Below are 11,794 nucleotides of genomic sequence, written 5' to 3'. Positions count from 1 at the left end.
ACAAACCCAAAACAGGTTTTTAGACATTTTTGCACTTAGACATAAGTGTTCAGACCCTTTGCTATGAGACTCGAAATTGAGCTCAGGTGCATCCTGTTTCCATTGATCATCCTTGAGATGTTTCTACAACTTGATTGGAGTCCACCTGTGGTAAATTAAATTGATTGGACATGATTTCTTAAGGCACACACCTGTCTATATAAGGTCCCACAGTTCATTTCAGAGCAAAAACCAAGCCGTGAGATCGAAGGAATTGTCCTTAGAGCTCTGAGACAGGATTGTGTCGAGGCACAGATTTGGGAAAAGGTTAAAAAAAATATGTCTGCAGCATTGAAGGTCCTCAAGAACACAGTGGCCTCCATCATGTTAGTCCTATAGGGGCAGTATTTCATTTTTGGATAAAAAGACGTGCCCGTTTTAAGCGCAATATTTTGTCACGAAAAGATGCTCGACTATGCTTGGAATTGATAGTTTTGGAAAGAAGACACTCTGACGTTTCCAGAACTGCAAAGATTTTCACTGTGAGTGCCATAGAACAAAATCTACAGGCAAAACCAAGATGTTTGAGTGACCAGGAAATCAACAGGATTTCTGGAGGCACGTTTTCCATGATCTCCTTATATGGCTGTGAATGCGACAGGAATGAACGGACACTTCCTATCGTTTCCCCCAGGTGTCTGCAGCATTGTGACGTATTTGTAGGCATATCATTGGAAGATTGACCATAAAGAGCCTACAATTACCAAGTGTCCCGCACGGTGTCTGCGTGGAAATTGGTGCGCAAAAGTCAGGTACCAGTATTTTTCCATCCGAATCAGAGAAGAATGCACGCTTCCAGGGAAGGCATTTCAATGAAGAGATATATGACAAAACACCTTGAGGATTGATTCAAACAACGTTTTCCATGTTTCAGTCGATATTATGGAGTTAATTCGGAAAAAAGTTTGACATTTAGGTGACTGAATTTTCGGTTAGTTTCGGTAGCCAAATGCATAGTAACAAACGGAACGTTGTGTCCTACACAAGCATCTTTCAGGAAAAACTGGACATCTGCTATGTAACTGAGAGTCTCCTCATTGAAACATCTGAAGTTCTTCAAAGGTAAATTATTTTATTTGATCCCTTTGCTGGTTTTTGTGAATGTTGCGTGCTAAATGCTAACGCTAAATGCTAAGCTAGCTATCACCACTCTTACACAAATTATTGATTTTCTCTGGTTCTAAAGCATATTTTGAAAATCTGAGACGACAGGATTGTTAAGAAAACGATAAGCTTGAGGACAGGCATATTTATTTCATTTCATTTGCAATTTTCAGAAATCGCTAATGTTGCGTTATGGTAATGAGCTTGAGGCTGTAGTCACGATCCCGCATGCGGGATGGGGCGGCCTAAGAACCACCAAGACTCTTGCTAGAGCTGGCTGCCCGGCCAAACTGAGCAATCGGGGGAGAAGGGCCTTGGTCAGGGAGGTGACCAAAAACTAGATGGTCACTCAGACAGAGCTCCAGAGTTCCTCTGTGGCGATGGGAGAACCTTCCAGAAGGACAATCATCTCTGCAGCACTCTACCAATCAGGCATTTGTGGTAGAGAGGCCAGACGGAAGCTAGTCCTCAGTAAAAGGCACATGACAGCCCACTTGGAGTTTTCCAAAAGGCACCTAAAGGACTCTCAGACCATGAGAAATAAGATTCTCTGGTCTGATTAAACCAAGATTGAACTCTTTGGCCTGAAAGTCATGTGTCATGTCTGGAGAAAATTGGTAACTTCGGGTGAAGCATGGTGGTGGCAACATCAAGCTGTGGAGATCAGCAGCAGTGCAAATTGTCTACAGATTTTGGTGTAATTTCTCACCCATTTTTTTCAATAAGAAAGTTAATTTCCCCTCAGGCACACACATTTGTTCTTTGTTATTATGAAGGTAATTTGTGTAGAATGTACTTTTCCCCACTCATTCACCCCACCTCTTTACATTGCTTATTTATATTCAGTGGCCTGGCTGCATCCAGACTGTCAAAGGAACCTAATGCAGCTTGGAGTGATCAGATGATATAAGTCACATTTAGGTGCCAGGTGTAACTGAAGCCATAGATACTCCATATACATTCGTTTGTGTTTTATATAATATGACTAAATGTGTTGCAGGGGCAGTCAAGAAATGGAACGGCAAGGCCACAGAACATGACATAAGCAGAGCTGTGGGAGACCACCTCAAGCCCCTGGTAGAGCCGGGGGTGGTGTTTACCACCACACCTTCAGCAGGCTGGAAAAGTGGGAATGATCTGTTTCATCTTCAACAAATACACTTGGTTGGTTGAAAACTGATACGAAACTTACATACCATTCACTAGTTTGACAGTGGAAGATTAATTCATACTGTTTTTCATAATAAGGCCAACCAAGATGTGTTGCTTTTGCACATTTGTTCATTGGTTCTGCAAGAGTCTGTTGATTTTTTCAGTCACTGGGATAGTTTTGCAACATGTTCAAGTCAAGTTTGATTTATATAGTACATTTCAGACATGGATGCAACTCAATGGCTTCACTGGATTTTTAATTTTTTTAAACAGAAATATTTACTACAACAAACAGTATAAAAAAAACAGAATAATAACTGAAAGACTAAATAGTCACTGACAACAACCACAAATAAACAGATGGGGTTTTACGAGGGGTTCTGAAAGTTGACTAGTAACAACAACTGGGACCTAAAAGACATCCACCATGAGACCCACTAAATCTGCCCACGAAGAGGCAAACAAAAGAAAAACCCACACCAAACTTAAAGACAGGAAGCACACCAAAAAGGTGGAGACTCTCCACATCTATCAAGACAACTGGAGCACTGGGCCAGACACTCTTAAATAGAACCTGGACCAGCTCATGTGAAACACCTTCCTACTAACGAGATGGACAAGCCTGCACAGGTGTAACACATACTGACTAACAAGTGCATCCTAGGTGCTAACAAGCTATATATATATATATATATATACTCTAATTCTAAAGTTCTAAATTGAGCAGCTGCTGAAAAATGAGCTCCTGTATATATTGAGATTTAAATGTTTTTTTAGAGTGAAGTACATCGAAAAAAAATCAAGAGAACTGCAAGACTCAATAGAAGACAAAACAAGGAACAAACTAAAAAAGACAGGCTTTTGAAAAATTAACTATTTTTCATAAAATTGTACAGTTATCTTAGCTAGCTGAATTGCTAGCAGAATTGTTTACTTGTTGCTAAGCAGTTGCTAGGGACTCTCCTGGAAGAAGCTAGCTAGCTTACAAAGAATAACAACAAAAAATATCTAGTTAACAGAAGAAAGGAAGACAAAATAAGGACAAAAGAAGGACAGAAGAAAAAGGAAAAGAAAGAGGACAACAAAGTGAAACAGTCAGCACTTCTATTGCAACTTCGTATTTCGTCGTCCTAACGTAGTCTACACTGCTATCTGCCCAGCAGCTAGCCAGCTAGCAAACGTCCACCGTCTACCGAATAGCAGCACTGTAGAAACTATTACACTCAACTGAACGACTTGATTAGTGTAGTGTTAGCTAGCTACATAGTTGTCTTTGCTGTCTTCGTATCCAAGATAATTGTGTAGTTTAGAGCTTGTAGTCTTAGAGTGATTATCTTAATTTACCGAGGTTAGCTAGCCAGCTATTTGTCGTCCTTAACGTAGGAGACACTGCTAGCTAGCCAACAGCTAGCCAACGTCTACTGAATAGAACTTCCGCACTCAACAACCCGGTCGCATTCCGCTTCGCTCCACAGGTAGTATCACATTTTTCATTTAATTTCATTACAGCACAACGGTTTGATTTGTTTGTTCGTAGCTAGCTACATAGCTAGCTACATAGCCGTCTGTGTATCAAAGATAATTGTGTAGTCTAGAGCGATTTTCTAGGTTAGCTAGCCAGCTATTGTCGTTCTTTTAACGCAACGTAACGTAATCAACACTGCTAGCTAGCCAGCTAGCCCCGAATAGCAGCACTGTAGAAACTATTACACTCAACGGAACGACTTGATTAGTGTAGTGTCAACAACGCAGCCACTGCCAGCTAGCCTACAAAGTCAACAACGCAGCCACTGCCAGCTAGCCTACTTCAGCAGTACTGTATCATTTTAATCATTTTAGTCAATAAGATTCTTGCTACGTAAGCTTAACTTTCTGAACATTCGAGACGTGTAGTCCACTTGTCATTCCAATCTCCTTGCATTAGCGTAGCCTCTTCTGTAGCCTGTCAACTATGTGTCTGTCTATCCCTGTTCTCTCCTCTCTGCACAGACCATACAAACACTCCACACCGCGTGGCCGCTGCCACCCTAATCTGGTGGTTCCAGCGCGCACGACCCACGTGGAGTTCCAGGTCTCCGGTAGCCTCTGGAACTGCCGATCTGCAGCCAACAAGGCAGAGTTCATCTCAGCCTATGCCTCCCTCCAGTCCCTCGACTTCTTGGCACTGACAGAAACATGGATCACCACAGATAACACTGCTACTCCTACTGCTCTCTCTTCGTCCGCCCACGTGTTCTCGCACACCCCGAGAGCTTCTGGTCAGCGGGGTGGTGGCATCGGGATCATTCTCTCTTTTTCCCCTTACCCATCTGTCTATCGCCTCCTTTGAATTTCATGCTGTCACAGTTACCAGCCCTTTCAAGCTTAACATCCTTATCATTTATCGCCCTCCAGGTCCCCTCGGAGAGTTCATCAATGAGCTTGATGCCTTGATAAGCTCCTTTCCTGAGGACGGCTCACCTCTCACAGTTCTGGGCGACTTTAACCTCCCCACATCTACCTTTGACTCATTCCTCTCTGCCTTCTTCTTTCCACTCCTCTCCTCTTTTGACCTCACCCTCTCACCTTCCCCCCCTACTCACAAGGCAGGCAATACGCTCGACCTCATCTTTACTAGATGCTGTTCTTCCACTAACCTCATTGCAACTCCCCTCCAAGTCTCCCACTACCTTATATCCTTTTCCCTCTCGCTCTCATCCAACACTTCCCACACTGCCCCTACTCGGATGGTATCGCGCCGTCCCAACCTTCGCTCTCTCTCCCCCGCTACTCTCTCCTCTTCCCTCTGCTCAAACCTTCTCCAACCTATCTCCTGATTCTGCCTCCTCAACCCTCCTCTCCTCCCTTTCTGCATCCTTTGACTCTCTATGTCCCCTATCTTCCAGGCCGGCTCGGTCCTCCCCTCCCGCTCCGTGGCTTGATGACTCATTGCGAGCTCACAGAACAGGGCTCCGGGCAGCCGAGCGGAAATGGAGGAAAACTTGCCTCCCTGCGGACCTGGCATCCTTTCACTCCCTCCTCTCTACATTTTCCTCCTCTGTCTCTGCTGCTAAAGCCACTTTCTACCACTCTAAATTCCAAGCATCTGCCTCTAACCCTAGGAAGCTCTTTGCCACCTTCTCCTCCCTCCTGAATCCTCCCCCCTCCTCCCTCTCTGCAGATGACTTCGTCAACCATTTTGAAAAGAAGGTCGACGACATCCGATCCTCGTTTGCTAAGTCAAACGACACCGCTGGTTCTGCTCACACTGCCCTACCCTGTGCTCTGACCTCTTTCTCCCCTCTCTCTCAGATGAAATCTCGCGTCTTGTGACGGCCGGCCGCCCAACAACCTGCCCGCTCGACCCTATCCCCTCCTCTCTTCTCCAGACCATTTCCGGAGACCTTCTCCCTTACCTCACCTCGCTCATCAACTTATCCCTGACCGCTGGATACGTCCCTTCCGTCTTCAAGAGAGCGAGAGTTGCACCCCTTCTGAAAAAACCTACACTCGATCCCTCCGATATCAACAACTACAGACCAGTATCCCTTCTTTCTTTTCTCTCCAAAACTCTTGAACGTGCCGTCCTTGGTCAGCTCTCCCGCTATCTCTCTCAGAATGACCTTCTTGATCCAAATCAGTCAGGTTTCAAGACTAGTCATTCAACTGAGACTGCTCTTCTCTGTATCACGGAGGCGCTCCGCACCGCTAAAGCTAACTCTCTCTCCTCTGCTCTCATCCTTCTAGACCTATCGGCTGCCTTCGATACTGTGAACCATCAGATCCTCCTCTCCAACCTCTCCGAGTTGGGCATCTCCGGCGCGGCCCATGCTTGGATTGCGTCCTACCTGACAGGTCGCTCCTACCAGGTGGCGTGGCGAGAATCTGTCTCCTCACCACGCGCTCTCACCACTGGTGTCCCCCAGGGCTCTGTTCTAGGCCCTCTCCTATTCTCGCTATACACCAAGTCACTTGGCTCTGTCATAACCTCACATGGTCTCTCCTATCATTGCTATGCAGACGACATGCACCTGATGACCAGGTGGCGAATCGCATCTCTGCATGTCTGGCAGACATATCAGTGTGGATGACGGATCACCACCTCAAGCTGAACTTCGGCAAGACGGAGCTGCTCTTCCTCCCGGGGAAGGACTGCCCGTTCCATGATCTCGCCATCACGGTTGACAACTCCATTGTGTCCTCCTCCCAGAGCGCTAAGAACCTTGGCGTGATCCTGGACAACACCCTGTCATTCTCAACTAACATCAAAGGCGGTGGCCCGTTCCTGTAGGTTCATGCTCTACAACATCCGCAGAGTACGACCCTGCCTCACACAGGAAGCGGCGCAGGTCCTAATCCAGGCACTTGTCATCTCCCGTCTGGATTACTGCAACTCGCTGTTGGCTGGGCTCCCTGCCTGTGCCATTAAACCCCTACAACTCATCCAGAACGCCGCAGCCCGTCTAGTGTTCAACCTTCCCAAGTTCTCTCACGTCACCCCGCTCCTCCGCTCTCTCCACTGGCTTCCAGTTGAAGCTCGCATCCGCTACAAGACCATGGTGCTTGCCTACGGAGCTGTGAGGGGAACGGCACCTCAGTACCTCCAGGCTCTGATCAGGCCCTACACCCAAATAAGGGCACTGCGTTCATCCACCTCTGGCCTGCTCGCCTCCCTACCACTGAGGAAGTACAGTTCCCGCTCAGCCCAGTCAAAACTGTTCGCTGCTCTGGCTCCCCAATGGTGGAACAAACTCCCTCACGACGCCAGGACAGCGGAGTCAATCACCACCTTCTGGAGCCACCTGAAACCCCACCTCTTTAAGGAATACCTAGGATAGGATAAAGTAATCCTTCTCACCCCCCCCTTAAAATATTTAGATGCACTATTGTAAAGTGGTTGTTCCACTGGATGTCATAAGGTGAATGCACCAATTTGTAAGTCGCTCTGGATAAGAGCGTCTGCTAAATGACTTAAATGTTAATGTAATGTAATGTCTATATGTGCCAACGAGCTCAAGTCCAACCTCAAAACAAAATACAACAAATATATCCTATATTTTTCTTGGAAAAGTTTATAATTATAATCTACTACAAATCTACTACTAATCTACTACAATGCTTCACCTTCTACAATATAAACATGGTGTCTACTGGCTGTCAAAGATTAAAAACAAGAAAAAACACATTTCTAAATAATAATATACAATAGTATTATTTTTTAAAATCATTTTTCTTACTATAGAATCCTAAAACTCATTCGCTTCTAGAACTCTCTTCTTCCTAAAACTCACTAGCTTCTAGAACACTGGGACGAGCCCAAACAAAACTCATCTCCAATACGGAAAAACATGCAGTCAAAATAAATTGTGGTAGCCATGGTAATTGTGGTAGCCATGGTAACTGGCTACACTAATCTTTTTGACTGCCCACCCTTGATACAATCAGCAACCAAGTTGTCCTCACAAGGACATATCTGATTTCAAGAAGAAACTCCTGCAATATCCTTAGTAACTAATATCAATTGAACAAGGGGCAAACATTTAGGCTTCAACATTCTGACATTCATTAATATACTGCTCCCACAATGTTAAAACATTCTATAGTGACATCATTAGAATACTGCTACTACAATGTTAAAACATTCTATATTCTGACATCATTAGAATACTGTTACTACAATGTTAAAACATTCTACATTGTGACATTTCATTGATATCATGAAACAACTCCTTCATGTATTTTCTGATGTTTAGTCAGAGATCTTTTATCAGAGTATCTCTTCCCACATTGATTACAGCAAGGATTCTCTCCTGTGTGTGTTCTCTGGTGTATAGTTAGATAGCTAGATCTAGTAAAACTCTTCCCACATTGATCACACCTAAACGGTTTTTCTCCTGTGTGTGTTCTCTGGTGCAAAGTCAGCTGGCTAGATGTAGTAAAACTCTTCCCACATTGATCACAGCTACAAGGTTTCTCTCCTGTGTGTGTTCTCTGGTGTACTATCAGGTTGTATGGCCGAGTAAAACTCTTCCCACATTGATCACAGCTACAAGATTTCTCTCCTGTGTGTGTCCTCTGGTGTAAAGTCAGCAGGCTAGATGTAGTAAAACTCTTCCCACATTGATCACAGCTACAAGGTTTCTCTCCTGTGTGTGTTCTCTGGTGTACTATCAGGCTGTCTGGCCAAGTAAAACTCTTCTCACATTGATTACAGCTATATGGTTTTTCTCCTGTGTGTGTTCTCTGGTGTATAGTTACATAGCTAGATGTAGAAAAACTCTTCCCACATTGATTACAGCTGTAAGGTTTCTCTCCAGTGTGTATTCTCTGGTGTGATTTCAGGGTTTGTTGCCGAATAAAACTCTTCCCACAGTGATCACAGCCAAAAGGTTTCTCTCCTGTGTGTGTTCTCTGGTGTATAGTTAGATAGCGAGATGTAGAAAAACTCTTCCCACATTGACTACAGCTATATGGTTTCACTCCAGTGTGAATTCTTTGATGTATTTTAAGTTTTACTGAAGAGTTGAATCTCTTCCCACAGTCAGAGCAGCAGTGAGATTTCTTCCCTGTGGATCTCTGCAGGTGTTTCTTGAGGTGTTCTGATCTGGAGAGACTCTTCTCTGCCTCGCCAGCATCATGATGTTGTTGAGGCTCCCCAGAGGATCCACGATAGTCACGTCTCTCTCCTGTGTGAACGACAAAGTACACTGTTAATTCGAGGTAAAAGGTGATGCCCAGAGCATACCCATGAAGTTGTACAACAATTGACGTCTGTTAAATTACTTGACAATTAAGACAATCAAGTTAGCAACATGTCATATTTTGTCTGGTTTTCACATTAGTGGTAACTAGAAATAAATGATTAAAGTTGTTGAAATCCCAAGCAGTGTACCAGACAACTTTGGTCTCCAATATAGGCCCCTTGCTGTGTTTGCTAAAATTGCAGCACGAGGGCAATGCGCACACAATTTGATTGCAGAAACTCCTCCCCACTAATGAGGAAACCGCTAGTTATGGATGTAGTATAACTGCATGCAGCAAAAATGATGAGCGAAGATTTTATTTTTTCACAATGTATTCTGAATACTACAGCGCACTATTAGCGCAAGATCAGGAGTGCTAGTCAAGGAAACGTACATTATGCTCTGTGTTTATTCACTAATTCACCACCATTCTCCATTTACAGGTTGAATACAAGTGAATTTAACACTACTATTGGATTATAATTGTAACGCTCGTTTGAATGTCCTGCGTGTTATTGTTAACATAACACAACATTAACCTACTGTAGGACCCATAACTTCACCTACAACTCCCCCTGACAGAATCAACCATCTTATCAAATCCATTAATGCCAAGAAAATGTAATTCACTTCCCCTGGCAATCAACCGTTCTCTGTCGTGGATGACGTGGGCTTTCGCCGACTGGTCGAGCACCGGTAAAAGTCATTGTAGTGTTTTATTTAAAAAATATATATATACAAATCCGGCAAGGCACCAACTTTGAGAAGGGTTTAAAACAAAGGTTTCAAACAATTCATAGATGTTATGGAATGTAGGTATGTTTCGCCTTTAATGTAATGGCATTAAAAATAAATTGAAAAAAGGCAAATAGCTGTGTTTGAATTAGCTGTGTTTGAATACCCATACTAACATACTGTATACTACATACTCAATGAGCATATACTACATACTATTAGTTAACTTTAACATACTGTAACTACATACTTAATGAGTATATACTATTAGTTCATTGTAGTATACTTTAACTACATACGTAATGAGTATATACTACATACTATTAGTTCAGTGTAGTATACCAAAACATAAGCTCGTATAACGCCATTGTTTGTAAACAAGCACTGTTTGGCCTTGAAATCTTGCTTAAAACTATAATTTTGACCTTCTGGATGACCAGTCCTTGTATTTATATTGTAGTCAATTCAAGGGGTAGTCCTGAGCTGGACTCAAACCTGGGTCCAGCAACTGTCAAGCAACCTTATAACTGTTACATCTGAACTTCTCTAGGTTTTGGGTTACGGATGCTACAATAGCTTTCTCTATGAATGTGAAAGTGGTTACATTTCTCCAGCCCCCATCCCTCAGCTGTTTACCAAACCAAGTCCCAGGGCAGCCATTTTGTTGCTGTCTAAATCCTATGTTGCCCCTTGAAAAAAGCCACACAATCAATCAACCAATCTGCAGTTCAAACAATAACAAAGCTGTCATTCCACCACTGTTTTGGTAATAAGATGGATGGGGCTGGAGAAATGTAACTAGTCTCAAATTCAGACAGACCTACGGATGCAAGGACTGACCATCCATGATATCAGCATTATAGTTTTAACCATGTTGAGGCTATACAGTGCTGGTTTACATTGTTTCTAAACATTGGAGTAAAAAAAAAGCTTATTTTGGGTTCTGATGTGGTACGACAGTTGAACGAAACTCATGAGGCATGCGTTATATTCTTCAAGAATCAATGACTATAAATAAACACACTATAAATAAACACAATTGCATAGTTCCCCTTTAACAACACACATCAGTTCAACAACTGCAGAGTTTATGCCTCTGTTTTTAAGACAGTACTTACTGGTGTTAACCAGAAACCGTTCTTCGTTAGAACTATTGGATGCCTTAACATGCCTTTGGGATACCGAGCCCAGATATTCAGTTTCCTCCTCTTCATCCCCCTCTTCTTCCAATGTGACAGTCATCTCCCCCTCATCCTCTTTCACTCCAAAAACTGCATCCTCCTCTTTCTCTTCCTCCTCTTCTTTTACAGTAACATCCTCCTCTTTCACTCTGAACGCATCTTCCTCTTCTTTCACTGAAACGTCTTTCTCTTCTTCTTTCACTGTAACACCCTCACCCTCTACATGTTTTTGTATTATGACTTCCTCCTCTTCCTCTTTCACGATAACGTTTAGCCACAGACCCTCTTTCTCCGTCAAGCAGACCTGATCGTCTTCAGGAGGACAGTAGCTTAGTGAGCTCATGGTCGAGGATGTTAGCTAGGCTAATGCTAACTTAACCAGCCCGCTAGCTGAATAATAACTACAACACCGTAAATATGAAATTAAATCGGATAACTAACTAGACGACAGAAGTGGGGTTTAAACACAGTGGATTATATACAATAAAGCGTCTAACGAGCTTTATTGGTTCGTCTATTTTGTCTAGCAAGCTACGGAGGTGGCTGACTAACTGTTGCTGCAGTTGAAAGAAGCGTTCCGTCCACTAGATTATACGTCACACTCACAGCATTGCCTTAAATTCCCAGACTGCCATCTGCGGTCTGGGAATCTTTTTACTCACCAGTGTAACAGCATTGCCTTAAAGTCCCACATGATGTATTGTTACACCATGTAGGAGCAGTATAGACCTAGTCTGTTCATTATATACATCTACGTGATGTATTGTTACACCATGTAGGAGCAGTATAGACCTAGTCTGTTCAATATATACATCTACGTGATGTATTGTTACACCATGTAGGAGCAGTATAGACCTAGTC

At 43.4% G+C, this 11,794-nt stretch overlaps 1 protein-coding gene across 1 annotated transcript; it reads right to left on the bottom strand.

The window, feature by feature from the left end:
• Positions 1 to 7,246: 7,246 nt before the first annotated feature.
• LOC124015792 (zinc finger protein 664-like) lies at positions 7,247 to 11,730 on the bottom strand. The gene is made up of 2 exons (XM_046331260.1): positions 10,871 to 11,730; positions 7,247 to 8,960 (listed from the first exon to the last, which is right to left on the bottom strand). Exons 1-2 carry the CDS (start codon positions 11,274 to 11,276, stop codon positions 7,990 to 7,992), a joined length of 1,377 nt encoding a protein of 458 aa, XP_046187216.1. The 5' UTR covers positions 11,277 to 11,730; the 3' UTR covers positions 7,247 to 7,989.
• Between the last annotated feature and the right edge of the window lie 64 nt (positions 11,731 to 11,794).

This window comes from Oncorhynchus gorbuscha, linkage group LG26 (genome assembly GCF_021184085.1).
Source record: "Oncorhynchus gorbuscha isolate QuinsamMale2020 ecotype Even-year linkage group LG26, OgorEven_v1.0, whole genome shotgun sequence".
NCBI classification, from domain to species: Eukaryota; Metazoa; Chordata; class Actinopteri; order Salmoniformes; family Salmonidae; genus Oncorhynchus; species Oncorhynchus gorbuscha.
This window is presented reverse-complemented; position numbering and strand designations above follow the sequence as displayed.

Coding starts and splice junctions, on each gene's coding strand:
- LOC124015792 (XM_046331260.1), bottom strand. CDS start 11,276: ATGAGCTCACTAAGCTACTGTCCTCCTGAAGACGATCAGGTCTGCTTG. Junction 8,961..10,870: donor ACGGTTTCTGGTTAACACCA/GTAAGTACTGTC, acceptor TCGTTCACACAG/GAGAGAGACGTGACTATCGT.